General features: G+C 34.0%; 1 protein-coding gene across 1 annotated transcript in view; it reads left to right on the plus strand.

Annotated features, from left to right (window-relative positions):
- Window positions 1–12,609: 12,609 nt before the first annotated feature.
- The window catches only part of LOC114327659 (CLIP domain-containing serine protease HP8-like), a 35,771-nt gene continuing 30,204 nt past the window's right edge, over window positions 12,610–18,176 (plus strand). Inside the window, exon 1 of the mRNA XM_050656873.1 lies at window positions 12,610–12,761. Coding sequence (XP_050512830.1) covers window positions 12,648–12,761 — 114 coding nt within the window. The 5' untranslated portion in view covers window positions 12,610–12,647. The remainder of the gene's footprint in view (window positions 12,762–18,176) is intronic.

The following is an 18,176-nucleotide window of genomic DNA, read 5'->3' on the forward strand; positions in this document are numbered from 1 at the left end:
GATTATTGTTTTGTGCAAATTGACAACGTGTTGTAAAATTTGCTTACTTCTCTACCCACCTTCCGGTGTTTCATATTCACTACCCATCCCCCACCCATTGTGACGGGTATTTCTTTCAAGACGACAGACCCAGTAAAACACAGGTTAAAACAAAATAAACATATTCAAGGTAATTATGTACAGATCAAAATAAAAATGAAATTTAATTCTGTTTATCGTCCCGTTGCGGCGAAGTCCCCCCTGGATGGACGTCTGCAAAAGAAAAGCAAAATTAATAACAAAACGAAGTATCCTTACACCTCACTGCAGTGTAAGATACAAAACAGTCACGCGATTAAAATATTAATAGTTTATCGGGAGCTCGTTCACTTCATTTGCTACCGTTTAATTATGAGCCTGCGAATTACTTCAACACGGTACACCTCGCTGCTCAAGTTGGCCTGCCTCAGTTTGCGAGCTCATGTCAATACAGTGCATCTCACTATTTAGGTAGGCCTGCCTCGCTCACTTCGCTTGGCTGTTATTGGGGCCCAGAGCTGTCACTTCAAGATTGGAGAATCTCCATTCGCTGGCCTCCTTAAGTAGCGCTTTGCCTGGGCTCTTTTGGAGAAGTGAAAATAAGTGGGGAGTCGTTCTGCGCGGATGGTGGAACTCGCACAGTCCTAGCTGTCGGTGTGTGCTCGCGGCCTATCATTACACCATGATGATATATATCAGGGGTGGCCAGGCTTTTTGATAGCCAGAGCCACTTTTCATAAGTTAAAATTTTTCGCGAGCCGCAATTAAAAACGTATTCAAAAAGTATGCAAAGGAAGTATGTACAATGTTTTTTAACAGAACTTTTATTTATTGAAAACAGAAATAAAATTACGAAATATTAAAACTTAATTACATTTTTGTTTTTCTTATTCTTCTTCTCGTTGTCTTTATGCCCAATAAGAGAGCCGAACTTTGCTATCACCTATCACCTATTCATCTTTTACCCATTTCTTCCACGCCTTTCGGCCTTCTTCCCATTTCCTTCTCCTGTTGCGCTGTTTTCCGTCTCTTGGTTTCGATTTCCTGGATTTGTTCCATCCACCCCTTTCTAGGTCTGCTCCTTCTTCTTTTACACTGTCTCTTGGCATCTGTCACCTTCTTTACTAGTCTGTTCTCGTTCATTCCAGTTATATGCCCAAACCAATTCAGGTTTCTTTTTTCAATTTTTTTTTCTCTGTTGGTCCCTGTCTTAACATGTTTCTAATTTTTTCGTTTCTTTTCCTGTCTAAGATTTGTTTTCCTTCTTTTGGTAATTGTTTAAAATTTGGTGAATAATTTGCGGTAGCACTTCTCAGTAATTCTTTCAGATGCTGGTTAGTAAATACTGATATGGGTTAGGATTTCACGAATTTTAAAATTGAATTGAATTATTGAATCATATAATTCTAATATAGAAATAAGTCGACAATCATCCTTTTTTAATTTAGAGTATGTAGGTACTTCGATTTTGGTACAAATTTCCAAAATTCGGTAATCGGCGTTAACTTATAGTTTTATTTTCGAGCTTGATCTTCTTGCGTCTCTATTAATTTTAATTCACCAGATGTTGTTTAGGTCACATATTGCAGATAGTATCTTTCCATAGCTCAAATACGTCCGAGTTTGCGCATGATGACGTAACTGGAGACTGGAAGTTTAATTTGAATTCTTATTACAGTTAAATGGGATTTGTATGCATTCGGTGATAAAATTATTCAATTAGCAAAATAATATTAAACTTCAATGTATTCGAAAAAAAATTAGTGTCGAGATTCCTGTTAAAATAACTGTCAAAGATAAAATATAAAATACACTTAGCTTACAACCGCGAACAATTCAAACTAGTCGGACATTATGAGTGATTAGGAACCATTACGAATGTAATGGTTCCAAGGTCTCCACCTACGTCACGACTTCAGGATGTGCACTATATTATCTTGTTATTTATAGTATTATGATATATTGGTAATACATACAAAAATTCACATTATGGACTATGTATATTTTAAATGCCTTCAGAAAAAATGAAGAAACGATTTAAAATATAGTAAGTCGTGAAATAAATTTTTTACTTCAGTCAATATTCCTTCTGGTTTTTTTATTTACTCGTTAAGTTTTTCTAGTTTAATGTTGTAACGATTTTTTTTTAAGTCGAGTAAAATGACTAAATAGACAAATCGGTCTGGAGTGGGTTGATTACTGACTTTTATGTCGCATCAATCTTAATATTCTTTTGCGCAGTTTTCGATTTGTTATATCACTCTTAGCTTGGATGGAAATGGAATTTGTTACAAAGTTGTATTTGGTCTTTCATATTTGTTGTCAGTAATTTAAAAGACTTTTTGAAACACATATGTAACGATAATAATTTTTTTTAAATAATAACACAAAATTGAAAAGGATCTGGGGTACATTTATCGAGAGCCACAAGCAATTCTTCAAAGAGCAGCATGAGGCTCGCGAGACGCAGTTTGGCCACCCCTGATATATATTTATACAATAAATAAGATTTATATTTATATACGTGCATATAATATTGTACGTGTGGTCAATCATATGAAATGGAGAAGTAGCAAACAGAAAAAAAATAAGGAACACTGTCCCGTTACTCAGCTACTGTAAGCGCCACGCCGCGACCCATTTAAAATCCGCCCGCGACCCACCGGTTGGGAAACGCTGGCCTAGAGAATGCAGCAAACATTGTAATGATCTACGCAATGGCATGATCTACGCAATGTAGACCGCTATGGATTTGTCGGTGGTCGTGTCGGTCACTTTTTAAACGTTGATCTGTATGTGCACTTCGAAATGGATTAAAGCGCTGGTTTCCTCGAAAGCGGTGCCGACAACCTCCGATCGTAACACTGCGATGAATGACATAATAAAAACGGTACCATGCAAAATAATAACGTTGGTCTCCAAGGATGCGTTGGAAGCCACCGCTTGCTGAGCTTGCACATTCCATTGCTCCAGTGAAGAACCTTGAATTTTTCACCGTAATCTGACGTAATTCATCGCAGTGCTACGGTCGCTGTTTTTCGGTGCCGCTTTCGAGGAAACCCAGGCTTAAGAGAATATTTTACAAATGGATAGTTCACCAGTGACGGCGGCTCAGGAATTGCATAATTACGAGAGGGTTATAGTCAGAGGACTGTCGCCCGTAGCCTACTAATGACGTAGTCTACAGTCTCAAGGGCTTACCGTCGATACCAGGAGACTGATAGCTAGAGTAGACCGCCAGGTTCGGGTCGACGACGTGTAATAACAGAGAGGAATAATCGATTTATTGTCCTGAATGCCTTACGGTATAGGCACGCGACAGGAGTTGAGCTTCAACCATCTTTAAGGAATGTTCGTGGTGTCACCGTAGCTCAGCGCATAGTTAGCATAATCACATTGAAGTTATAAATTACGTGGTAAAATTAGACCTCTTATCAAAATGGCTCTGGCTTGTCGCTAGTATCGGCCTTTGCTGTCGTTTAGATCGAATTCTTTTTGTATATAACAGCGGCGACAAAATGTAGTCTGTACAAGCGGTATAAATTAAGAATTCTAACGAAGAAACATTGATTTTGTTGCTTCCTCAAAGTTATTATGAAATATATAGCAAATATTTTGTTAGGCTTTTGGCTATGTATTTTTGTTGCTATATAAATCAATCTTATAATCCAAAATCGCAGGTTTAGCCTGATAGTCCTGTCGCCAGGGGGGGTACAACGGCCTCCTTAATTCAGATGGACTTAACCAAGTTTTTTTTATATATTTTGACCCGCAGAATACGAATTTTTTGGGTAACAGTTGATTCGGATGTCGATAAGATTGTTATAGACAAAGAACTTGAGGAATTACATAACAGCGATTTCTCGCAAAACAAAACATCTTTTTGTATTTTTTGGGTCATTTTAAGCAAAAAATATTCCTACAAGTTTTTGCGTAGAATGCATAGTTTTCGAGAAAACCGCGGTTGAACTTTCAAAAAATCGAAAAATTGTAATTTTTGAACCCGAATAACTTTTGATTAAAAAATAAACTCGCAATTCTGCTTACCGCATTTGAAAGTTTAAGTCAAATTATATCGGTTTTGATTATTTTCATTGCTAAAAATTTATTATTTTATTGTTAAATAAAGATATAAACACCTAGTATGTGAGTGATGTTTTCAATGATTTCCCATTTAAAATCGAACGAGTAGGTAGAGTAGCTACAAGTGCAAGCGAGGCAATTTCTACGTAGCATGCGTTAAAACGCATGTATTAGGCACGGGAAACACTATGTGTTTATAGATTAGTTTAACAATAAAAAAATTAATTTTTAGCAATGCAAATAATCAAAACCGGTAAAATTTGACTTAAACTTTCAAATGCGGTAAGCAGACTTGCTACTTTATTTTTTAATCAAAAGTTATTCGGGTTCAAAAATTGCAATTTTTCGATTTTTTGAAAGTTCAACCGCGGTTATCTCGAAAACTATGCATTCTACGAAAAAACTTGTAGGAATATTTTTTGCTTAAAATGACCCAAAAAATACAAAAATATGTTTTGTTTTGCGAGAAATCGCTGTTATGTAATTCCTCAAGTTCTTTGTCTATAACAATCTTATCGACATCCGGATCAACTGTTACCCAAAAAATTCGTATTCTACGGGTCAAAATATATATAAAAAAAAAACTTGGGTAAGTCCATCTGAATTAAGGAGGCCGTTGTACCCCCCCTGGCGACAGGACTATGAACCGCAGCAATTAATGTGTCAGTGTCGAACGACAAAAATGGTTTTGTCAACGCTGCTTTCACAATCAACAAACACGCTTGTACTTTTTGTCGCTACTACCGGCGTTTCAAAGTTGTAGTCGTGTGAAAAGGAAATGCGTTTTGTATTGTTATTAAATGACGAGACTTCAAGTAGCGACAGATAACCACAAACACTCGACTTTTTGCTGCCGACTTCGACTTCAAAAAAGTGGTTCGTCTGTAGGAGGCCTTAGTTTCATGCTCGATAGCTTGTTATGAATCAACTATTCGTAATACGCCTTCTATTGATTCAAACAACCAAATTCATTGGTTATTATTTTCTAAAGTTAATGAAACAATTATTTGACTCAACCTTTATAAATATATCTTTCATAAAATTTCCTGACTGGTTATTCCAATAACCAGTCTCATTGTTTTATTTAAAATATATTAACGCTTAGTGAAAGGATTTACAGTTAACACGTTAACTGCCGGTCCATTCTGGGTAGGCTTTCACCAGGAGCCGCTTACTGTTTTTGATACAAAGACGTTTATTTATTAGTTTCTGGAAAAGTCCGAATAAAGTAAGTATTTTTAAACTAAATGCACATATATACAAGAGGGGTTGGTGGTGAACGCGCCAGAGCGTCAGTGGCGCTCGACTCTAGTATTTGTATACATACGCCGTTCGACGCGCTGGTGCGTTTTGTAAATAATATTGATAAAAATCAGTAGGAACATTTATTTACTAATACAAAACAAAACAAGAAATACAAAATAACATAAATTATAAGTAAATAAAACAACATTAAACTTTGTGGGATATTTGACAGCAATCCAGACAAAATCCAGGGGTATCGGGACAGGCTTTGCATTCGTAAATTGTATCTTTACGAATATTTTGTTGACTGCAAGTTTTACAGCGTTTTCTCATAACTTTTCCCTTTACATCCTTTACCTCTCGTTTTGTTACTGAATGATCTTTTGGAACAAGTTTGGCTTCAGAATTAATAACTTTTAAAAGGGATCTAACGAGTTGTAAACGAAATTCGTAAAGACCAATCTTTTTTCCAGAGTACTTGTTGTATAGTATGTGGGCATTTATAGCCATCATCTGTATAACATGTATAAATATTTTTGTTGGCCATCGTACAGTTTTTCGTTGACTCGGATAATAGGCAAGCATCTGGTCTTGCCGGTCAATACCAGACATATTTTTATTATATCTGATAATAGGCTCTGGTTTTATTACATGTTGACCTCTTCTTGTTGTAACTTCTTGTAAAGTGTTTTGACATTCTGTTGTTATATAGTAAACGTCCCTTTTATCCTTCCATTTGCCAACTAATACCCCTTTTCGGCAACGGGCAATTGTTGCACCTTTAGCAAGTTTTTCTTGCCTTACTTCTGCCGGATTATTTTTAGGGTCAATTCTAAGAGTTCCTGTGCAGTAAGTGGAAAATTCAAGTAAATTTTTAGCTAAATCAAAGCTGTTGTAAAAATTGTCCATGTAAACGCAATGGCCTACATTTAGTTTCCCTTCTAAAAGGTGCAAAACCACTTTATTAACATGTCCTTTTCCACCTGAATCGTCAAACATTCCAGAATAAACTAAAAATTTTAAAATTAGACCATTTGGTTCGGTCAACATATACAACTTAATCCCATATTTATGTTTTTTGTTTTTTAAGTATTGTCTAAAATTAAGTCGTCCTCTGTGTAATACCATTGACTCATCTAAGCTCAAATTACGATCAGGATAATAAACTTCTTCCATTCTCTTATTGAAAAAGTTTATCATCGGTCTAATTTTATAAATTCTGTCTTCAGGTACTTGTTCTCCCTCTTCTGGATTATTATTAAAATGCAAACATCGCATTATGACCATAAATCTGTTCCGGCCCATAAAAGTGGAAAAAATTGCATTAGCAAAAAGAGGATATTTCTTTTTCCAATAATCCTCAATCCTAGGCAACGAAATATGACCCATGTGTAGAACTAATCCTAAAAAGACTAGCAGTTCTTCGGAAGTCAAAATTTTCCAATCGAAAATCCTAGAATGTGTCGCCCCTGCATTAGATAAGAAAATGTGCTCGGCATACCTGTTTGTCTCATCACATACTTGCTGCAAACATTCATCTGTAAGTAGCATCCGAAAAAAGTCAACTGGATTATTATCGGAAACTTCTACTAGTAACTCTTGGTGTTTTAAAAAAGGAAAATTTTTCATACCATCAAAATTTTCTTTCCATTTATCGCTTTCATCAACATCAACGAGTAGATTAGGCTACAATTAAATAATATGTTTTAATAAAAAGTTAATATTTGCATTTAATTTTGTAACATACCGTATCTTCCGTATCCTCAATAAGTGCTGTAGGTAAAGTATTTTCAATTTCATCCTCAGATTCTGGTAAATATTCACTGTCTGAATCAAGAAAGTCACTAAATTCTTCATCGCTTGTTTCTAATAATCTCAAAAGTTCTTCCTCTGTTAATTTTTTTTTCATATCTAATTTTATTTTTTTATTTGAATTTGAGCCACTTTGTAAAATATCGTCAGTGTTATTCATTTTTGCACTTCCGTATGCTTACCCTATGCCATTCAAATATAAAATAACCAAAGGAGATGTAAAAGAACTCAAATAACATTTAGGGGAAACACCGAAATTATCCGGGTATTACCAAGCTTTACGATTAGCGACTCTAGAAAATAGGGGAAATACCGAAATCTGGGAATGTTTAATTTTTACACGGTTAGTAATCCGATAAATTAATAAGCATTTGCAGAATTATATGTGCTATTACTGATATTTACACTTAATACAAAGCCAACAGATATACACATCCTATCGGGACAAAAAGTCGTAAATCGAAAAACCAAGAACAAAATTAGAGAATTGATACCTTTAGTTACCTGCCTTTAAAATATAAAAAGCCCTGTTGTAGCGCCAGTGAAATAATCCAAGATAATAATCGATGAAAGTCTGAACGCGCGAGAGCGTCGTCGGCACCTAGCTAAAGTCATGTATCGACGCGCCAGCGCGTTATTGGCATTGAACGTGTTAAGATGGAAAAATGTTTTCTGTGGTTCGTGTGTGTATTTATTTTTGGAGTATTCAAAATAGTTGATGCGGGTAAGTAAAGTACTGATATGTAATAATAATGACTAAATTAATATATTGGTTTGAACCATGTATTTAACACAACCTGAATCATTGTCATTGACCACGTAAAAAGAAGGCCAATTACATACTTTCGAAGAATACAATTTATTCATTTATCATTAAAATCACCAACACTCACATGATAACAGATATTATTTTTACACACAAAAGTAGTTTTTTGTAAAAATAAGACATACAATACCTACATTCGAAAAATGTTTATGTGTAAAATTTCGGTAAATATTCATTCAGTAAACTATATTTATGCAGTAGACCAGGGCGCATCTCTAAAAATATTAGTACATTTGGACGTTAAGAGGTGACTCAAATTTTTTTGTAGAAATTGCTTGAAAATAACTCAAATAATAATACTTGAGTTATCCTCCCTCTCAAAAAGTCCGGAACATTGTTTAAATAATCAAAATGTGAAGGAAAAAATCGATTTTTTTCTTGGTTTTTTGATTATAACTTTAAAAGTATTCATTTCCGAGAAAAGTTGTACTGACATAAAAGTTGCATAATTAAATTACCTACAATATAGAATTGGTTAAAAATTTAAAAAGTAGTAACTTTTGTTGCAAAATAGCAATAATTGCGAAAAAACCATACAAAAACAAGTATTCGCATTTTACGTTTTTCAACCATTTATTCTACACTTAGGACCTTCCTATTTCACCCAGAAAAACTTTATGATACAGTAAAATAACAATGTAAATTTCATTACGATCGGTTCAATAGATTTTCCAAAATAAATTTTGAAATCCACTTTTCGCAAAAAAATTCATTTTTTCAAAATGTTACAGGACTGAAAATAAAGCAGATAGCAAGTTGAAAATTTTTTGTTTATAGAAGTGTACTGTAACTTTCATTTGAAATTTGCAAAACTAAAATCGATTAACCACCACGGCGCCAGGAATTTTTTTAAATAAACATTAATTATTGGTGCTACGCGCAGGAGAGCGGATAGTTTGCTCTGATTGGGCATTCCAATGACCTTTGATAATGATTGATACATTTTAATTTTTATTAAATTTCGATATAAATAAATAAATTTGTTTATTTCAAAATAAAACCACATACTCTATCTTTTGATATAACACTTTTTTTACCAAAAACTTTTTTGTTCATATATTTTAACTAAGAGAATAAAAGTTTACTATTTTTAAACATATGCAATTGTTTTAACAATATTTCACAAACAAAAATAAAATTAGTTTAATTCTTGTGGAATTAAAATATAAAAATACAACAAAATATAGAGTAAGAAAATAATACATTAGACAAAGATTGGAAGAAATTTTGGTGGAAATCAACTTGTGTGAATCGAACGCCGCTGTCCTGCGCGTACGACCAAAAATTAATGTCTATTTAAAAAATTTCCTGACGCCGTGGTAATTAATCGATTTTAATTTTGCAAATTGCAAATGGAAAGTACGGTACACTTCTATAAGCAAAAAAAGTTCAACTTGCTATCTACTTTATTTTCAGTCCGGCAACATTTAAAAAAAAATGAATTTTTTGTTGCGGAAGCTGAATTGCAAAATTTATTTTGCAAAATCTATTAAACAGATCTTAATGAAATTTACAGTGTTGTTTTACTATATCATAAAGTTTTTCTGGGTAAAACATGAAGGTCCTAAGTATAGCATAAATGGTTGAGAAAAAGTAAAAGGCGGATACTTGTTTTTGTATGTTTTTTTTTTCGCAATTATTGCTATTTTGCAACAAGGGTGACTATTTTTAAATTTTTAACCAATTCTGTATTATAGGAAATTTAATCACGCAACTTTTCTGTCAGTACCACTTTTCTAAGAAATGAACAGTTTTAAAGTTATAATCAAAAAACCAATCAAAAATAGAATGTTTCCTTCATATTTTGACATTTTGATTATTTAAACAATGTTCCGGACCATTTTGAGTGGGAGGATAACTCAAATATTATTATTTGAGTTATTTTCAAGCAATTTCTGCAAAGAAATTTGAGTAACCCCTCAACGTCCATCTCAATACAAATGCGTCCTGGACTACAGGGTGTCCGGACGATAGCGAAACAGAGGCGTTTATCAGGAGCCACAATATTCTTGAGAAATACTGTTCTGAAGCTGTTGTCTTCCGACATCTTAATGCAATTTACTATTTTTACTGGTAATAAGCCACGATTTTAGTTTGAAATTAAATTTATTTGGCGAATATTTTATCGTTATCAAAATAAAAAACATTAATAATAAATTTTGATATGGATATTTTGAGATGATAGATCTTCCTCGGTTTTCCCAGCTCCGGCAATTTGTTGGCTTGAAAATTTTAGAAGCCACGAATGGTGTAACCAGAAGATTAGTTCTAATAAAGTTTTGTTTTCAATACTGTTAATATTGGAAGTAACACTTTCGTTCGGATTTAGCAGATGCCGCCACGACATCCATGTCATCATGATCTTTCGTTTGTGGACCGAGGCTGGCGGCTTGAATTTTAGTTGTCCACAGAGAATCAAATTTGCGCTCTCTGAGGAAATCCCTATAAGGTTAGAAAATAGTTAGGGTGAACTTGGCGCTCTCTGAACTAACTAAAGTAAGACGATTCTTGTTTTGGTTCATAATGAAATTATTATTTACTATTTTTATTAGTTCTACTCTTATTTTGAGTCATGGAAGAATAGAATCATGGAAGTTGGACAAATGCCAGACGAATGGAGAAGCAGTATATTAGTAGCTGTCTACAAAAACAAGGGAGACATACAACAATGTACAAACTACAGGGCTATAAAACTTCTTAGCCACACCATGAAAATATGGGAGAGAGTAATTGATAGACGGATACGTGGAGGAACCAAAATATTCGATAATCACTTTAGCTTTATGCAGAGCAGATCAACAACAGATGCAATTTTCATTGTAAGGCAACTGATAAAAAAATACAGGAATAAAGATACCAACGCTCATATGGTATTTGGTGATTTTGAGAAAGCATATGATAGAGTTCCTCTAGAGATTCTGTGGTGGACAGTCAATAAGAAAGGAGTCCCTAGCAAATATGTAAAGATTGTGGGAGATGTGTATGATGGAGTAACGACTAGTGTTTGGATAGGTGTAGGAGAGACTGATAAATTTCAGGTGAAAGTAGGATTGCACCAAGGTTCGGTGCTTAGTCCGTATTTATTCTCATTAGTTTTGGACCAGATAACAGCGAAACTACAGGGTAGCATTCCATATGCCTAATGTATGCTGATGATGTAGTGTTAATAGGAAATAGTGAAAGAGACTTAGAACAAAAACTGGAACAGTGGAGACAGGCTCTGGAGGAAAAAGGTTTAAAACTTAGTAGGACAAAAACAGAGTATTTGGAATGTTCATTTAAAGATGGCGTTACTACAAATAAAATGGTATCTTTGGAAGGTAAAATGATCGTGAAAAGCAATAGTTTTAAGTATCTAGGATCGGTATTACAGAGTAATGGAGAAATAGATGGAGATGCATGCGTAGAATTAGGGCTGGATGGATGAAGTGGAAGGAAGCGAGTGGTGTGCTGTGAGACAGGAAAATTCCAATGCAGTTAAAGGAAAAATTCTATAAAACAGCCATAAGGCCGGCTATGATGTACGGAACTGAATGTTGGGCAGAGTATATTAGGGGAAGTCTAGGTGTGGCACCAATTGATGACAAAATGAGAGAGCATAGGTTAAGATGGTTTGGTTATGTTCAACGTCAAGACGGTAATCACTCAATACGAAGAATAGCTGAAGTGCAAATTCCTGGAAGGAGCAGGAGAGGCAGACCAAAGAAGAAGTGGGGGAGACGATAAGACAGGACATGTTGGTAAAGGGGATTAACATTGATATGACCCAAGATATAATTGTGCGGAGAAATGCAATTAAGGAAGCCGACCCCGCTTAGGGATAAGGCAAAGAGAATGATGACTCTTATGTTGAGTATTGGCAACTAATTTTTGGTAGAGTTTTACCGTGCTGGACGGGCGAGTAGTGAGATGCAACCTGATAGATCTCCTTTGGCCTTCGTAACTCCGGAAATTCGTTGGCTTGCAAATTTAAGAAGCCACGAATGGTGTAACTATTAAAGCTTTGTTTTCAAGGGGGTGATATAAAAACCGGAAGTATATATTTATTCTCGTCTTGCTTGAGTATTATTTCGGTGGCTTAAAAACTATACTTCCGGTTGCAACTCTAAAATCGGAAGTCCGACAAATTTCTCATTTTTAATACCATCCTTGGGTTATTAGCTTTCATTCTACTCCCCTTATTTGTGACTATCTGTTTTAATAACGGAGGAGTTATATTGGCGGACAGCTGTACAGACGGACAAACAGGCATGAAACCGGAAGTATATATTTGTTCTCGTCTTGCTAAGGCGTGTCAAATAATATATCGCTTGCAATATTTTGGCTACTTTAAAACAGTACTTCCCGTTACAACCTTAAAACCGGAAGCCCGAGGTCAAATTTCTCACCTTTATTAGGTACCATTCTTGGTTCATAGGCTTACATTTGACACTTCATTTGTCATTCTACCTAATATAATGACGGAAGAGTTGTGTTTACCGACAGTCGGATGGACGAACGGTCAGACGGACGTGGATAATTCACCGTTTTCACATTTTTTCAAAATTGGGTGAAAACAACAAACTTCAAAAAATCTCTGGCAACTCAATACTTTCATTATTCTCTATTTTTCTATTTATAGAACGTGGACAGCCATGCTTAACATCTACTTTGGTTGGCTGTGATGATGATTAGAAACACGTCTTCTCAAATTGTAAAAAAACTACTTCCATCTTTCAATTCCAGCATTTTAACGAGAAGTTCAGCCATTCCTGATAGAAAAATTTGTGGTTTTCAGGTAAGAAGTAGTTACAGTTATCATTAGCTGAAATAATTTTTTAAGAATGTTGGCGCAAATATTTTACAGCTATCAATACTTTTTCTTTCTTTACACGGCCAATTACGTGTAGTAAAATTCTCGCTGGTATGGATATATGTACACATTACTTGACCTTGACAATGATATTGTCATCATAAACTAAAGAGATGGATTTTGAATGTTATTGCATAACTTTTACTGGTATAATCGCTTAAATTATTAATTTAGTTAATTAATATAATTATTTCATTCATAGGAGATTCTGACTAATAGAAAGCTATAGAAAAAAAATTAAAGTTATAATGTTTGATAATGTCCAGTCGTCAAGCATTACGTCAGATGCTCTTTTTTACTATGCAAAAATGAACAGTCACTGATATTAATGACAATTAATGTTTTACAACTTGTCACAGAGAACACAAAGAAACACGTTTAGCAAATATTCAGGTGAAGATATCCATAAAATATAAGATAAAATTATTTAAAAACAGTTTTATTCATGAAAAAATCTCAGCGAATTACCCTCGATCTCTAAAATTAACGACTTGTTACCCTCGTGCCACTTTGACATAATTTAACTCCCCTTCGGATCGTGAAATTAAAACTGTCAAAGTGTCACTCGGGATACAAATCAATAATTTTAGAGCTATTTAGAGCTGCAATTACTATTGATAATTTTTACACTAACTATTAGTCTGGGCTGATTATCGGAGAATAGGACATTTTTGCGAAAAGTTATTTACCAGCAATTTTATTGCTGGAATCGAATCTTATGATTGTATATGTATTGATGTGATCTTGATTATTGATATGAGATAATATTCTTATATGTCACTTAATTTAATCAATGTATTAATACTAATCTAATTAATTAACCAGATCACATATCAATATGTTTTCAATCTCAGGGCGAATTATAAATTAATTACTTACTTTCGTGGCTTCAAATATTTCTTAATGGTTCCTAATCGGGATAGAAAAGAAAAGAGTAAAAAAAATACACATATATGGGTTACAATTATAATCAAAATATTTTTTATTTTATTTAAAAGGCAATCAATGCTTAATATTTGCTATTTCTTATTATTCTTAAACATAACATTTACAAATGGGAATCTTATTTCCTTTTAGTTTTCAATTGAAAGTTTTTATTAACATTTAACTATTAGGAGTTATTAGCACAACTCTATTTAAGTTTGATGAAGCTTTTCTGATATTATTGATTATGTTATTCAATTTTTTATGTGGAATTTAATACGAAAAACCCATACATTCATGTCCAAACAAATGAGACTGACCTTTTCCTGGTGAACTGAAAATGTCCTCACACAAGACCCGTTTCCTGCTATCCTTGGCTGCGATCAAACCTCGTCCTGGCTTCCAGTAATGTTCTCCTTTGTAAAACTAGCTCGAATAGTTCTCGTTCCTGCTTCTGTTGTGATGCTGTGTTCTACCTTTTTCGAAACTGCTATCAGCTACCGGGACACTCTTGGCTCAAGGAGGTTCTTTTACTCTCGACCTGGCCTACTTCTCGTTCCACGATAGATACTCCACACTCACGGAACTACACCGGCTTTCTCACTCTCCGTACACTACCGTCTACTACTCGACTTCACTTCTCGACAGCTCAAAACATTCTGCTTTCACTTTGTCCTCCATTCCCCTACTTTCTAAATATCCCTTCCAGATTCACAAATCAATCTTCCACCACCAACTCTCATTCGTAATATAAAATACTTTCTAACTATTTACAAATTTTAATGACCTATTCTCTCTTTCAAATGAGTCTTATTTAGCATAGGCTAATGATCGAAACCTTCCGCGAAAAACGATAATGAACTATCATCTATTTCACTGAGTTTTATTTAGCATAGGCTAATGATCGACCTTCCGAGAAGAACGATAATGGTACGCGTCATTCACTTTGTTTATCTAAGCACATTGTTCCGAGTTTCGTACGCTTATTCTAATCACTTCTTAAAATTACATATAACAATTTGTTGTATACAGGTTGTTTTAAATTTATATGCCCGTGGTTGAGAAAATTGAAAATATTTTATATTAAATTGAATTTTGTTTATAATTATCAAAATTTAATTTTCATATCAAATAGAAATATAACAAATCCCCGCCTTGTATTCGATAAAATTTATCTGCATTTTTAAATAAATTTTCTCGAGGCAAAACCAACTCCCTGTATATTTCCTTACTTTAATCTACGTCTTATACCCCTTCTTCTTGTATTACTCTAATTAGTCCCACCTGTAGAGTAATTGTTTCCTTATTTTCAGTGTCCTCATCCTGTGTTAGAGTGTCGACTATTATGTTGTCTTTCCCTTTTTCCCATATTAATCTTCTGTCTTTTTCCTCAGATTTTTCACATACTTTTACCGTGTATTCTGCATCCACGTTTTCATATGCCTCCTCTTCAAATGCCACTGTTTCGATCATATCTTTTTCGCTTTCATTTTTTTGCTTTATTTCTTCTTCTCCTGAGCTCGTCTCTTCTTTTGAGGAATCCCAGGTTTCCTTTGTTTCTGATACTCTCAAATTTTCTTCTTCTGGGCTCAACTCTTCTTTTGAGGAGCCACAGGTTTCATTTTCTTTTGTCTTTTTCTGACTTTTTCTCCCTTTTCTTCTTTGTCCTTGCTTCGTTGCCAAATTCATTTCCACTGTTTGTTCTTTACCTGATTCGTCCGTATTTTGTTTCTCCTGTTCCTTGTCCTGTTCTTCTTCTTTTTCTTCTGTTAGATTCATCGTATTATTTTTAAAATCTATCACTACATGTTTTTCTGCCAATTCGTCAACTCCTACTATCATGTCATGTGACATGTTTGGCATTATTACACATTGTAGTGCATACATCTTCTTACCCAGTCGTACCATTACTCGTATGCCTTCATTTATAGTTGCCAATGTCCGTTTGTTTGCGCCCACTAAATTTACCCTAGGTATTTTGTAAATTAAATTTGTTAAGTTAACTTCTTCTATTAGTTTTCTGTTGACCAATGTTATTTCAGATCCAGTGTCTATCATAATTTTAATTGGTTTCTCGTTGATAAATCCATCCACAAATTTTAAATTAACTCCATTTTTCTTTTCGTTGTTTCTTGCCAATTTAATAAACTCCTTGGGGTTACAAAAAATTCCTGTTTGATTTTTGGTTTTTAGTGAGCGCCGTCGTGAAAAAACGCCGGTTGCTCATCGTTGTTTATATTTTCGTCATAATGTCTCTCTCCGTCATATTCATCTGTCTGGGTATTATTTACTTCTCTTCTATTTTCTCTTGGTCTGTCGGATCTGTTTCGGTTTTCTCGATATCCCTGTTCATTTTGTCTACCATTATTTCTGTTTTCTTGATTTGAGCGTGTGGTGTTTCTATTCTGGTATTCTCGATTTCTGTCCTCATTCCATTGCCTATTTCTTTGTTCATAATTTCCTCTTCCGTTGTCTCTATTTTCGTTTTCCCTTCTGGGATTAAAATCTCGTCTTGTATCGTCCCTCCTATTTTCATTTCTATCTCTGTACTCCTGTGTTTCTCGGGGCCTGTAATCTTCTCGCGACCTTCTTGATTTTCTTTCTCTTAAACGCAATTCTCTTATTTGTAGGAATTGGTATAAACTATCTATGTCTTTGTAGTTTTGCAATGTGATATGGTCTTCCAGCGTTTCTTCGAAATGTCTTGCAATCAGTTCGACTAATTGTTCCGATGAGTAATTATATTGTAAATGTTTTGCGTTATAGTAAATTTGTAATGCATATGTCCTTTCTGATATACCCATCCTATCATTGTATTTCCCATTTTGCAATTCCTTGTTAATTTCCAATTGTTGGACTTTTCCCCAGAAATAATTCAAAAATTTTTGTTCAAATTCTTGCCAACTGTCAAATTCTTCTTCTTTGCAATCGAACCATAGGCTTGCTTCATTTTTGAGATGGTTTCTGATAGTTTCTTTTGCTGTTTCGAAATTTCCGATGTGCTGTATTTTCTTTTTCAGGCTATTTATGAACGGCACTGGGTGTAATCTTCTTACATCCCCGCCAAACCTTATCTTCACGTCATCTGTGCTATGTATAACCATTTCTCTTCTTTCTCCTCCATTTTGTTGAATATTGATTTCCGCAATCTTTCTTTCCATTTCTTCTCTGATTGCTTGAATAGCGTTTTCAAACTTGTTTTCCAAATTTTCTATTTCCTTTTTCTGGCAATTCGTTATTTCCTTTATTTTGCTTTTGATTTCTTTAATCTCTGTCTCTTGTTGTCCCATATCGTTCTTGATCATTGTCAAACATCCTTTTACTTCCTTTTCATACTTTCCTATGCGTTCCTCCATTTTCTTGTTGTTCTCTTCTATTGCTTGTTTCATTTTTTGTTGTGTTTCATCCATTTTTTGATCCAATTTTTGTTGTGTTTCATCCATTTTTTGATCCACTTTTTGTTGTGTTTCATCCATTTTTTGATCCAATTTTTGTTGTGTTTCATCCATTTTTCGATCCACTTTTCGTTGATTGTCATCCAGTTTTTGTGACTGGAGTTGCATCAGTTGTAATAGTTTATCTATTCCTGATAATTCTTGCTGTTCTGATGCCATGATTGTCGTGTCTAAAATCTCTTCTTGGTCTGACTGTTCTTTTTGTTTTTTGTTGTCTTTGCTTTGGCTTCTTGTCACAAACATTTGTTTTCAAAAAGTACTATCCCCGCCAAATATGAAATTTTACTAGCATGTTACCAAGACGACTTTTTCTCACCCAAATATTATAAATTGTCAATAAATATATCAAATGTAAATATCGTAAAAATAAAATATTAAATCAGTTATGTAAAATTTGTACCTAAAGAGATCTAAAATTTTATGTTGTCAAATGTAAGTATCTCACTTTTTACCACAGGCATATAAATTTTCAAATACCGGCTTTACTCTTTCTATCCTTCAAATTTGCCACTAGAAATACTTTACAATGCTTTCCACGTTGGACGACAGTTGATGTGATCTTGATTATTGATATTAGATAATATTCTTATATGTCACTTAATTTAATCAATGTATTAATACTAACCTAATTAATTAACCAGATCACATATCAATATGTTTTCAATCTCAGGGCGAATTATAAATTAATTACTTACTTTCGTGGCTTCAAATATTTCTTAATGGTTCCTAATCGGGATAGAAAAGAAAAGAGTAAAAAAAATACACATATATGGGTTACAATTATAATCAAAATATTTTTTATTTTATTTAAAAGGCAATCAATGCTTAATATTTGCTATTTCTTATTATTCTTAAACATAACATTTACAAATGGGAATCTTATTTCCTTTTAGTTTTCAATTGAAAGTTTTTATTAACATTTAACTATTAGGAGTTATTAGCACAACTCTATTTAAGTTTG

This window comes from Diabrotica virgifera, chromosome 7 (assembly GCF_917563875.1).
Source record: "Diabrotica virgifera virgifera chromosome 7, PGI_DIABVI_V3a".
Classification (NCBI taxonomy): domain Eukaryota; kingdom Metazoa; phylum Arthropoda; class Insecta; order Coleoptera; family Chrysomelidae; genus Diabrotica; species Diabrotica virgifera.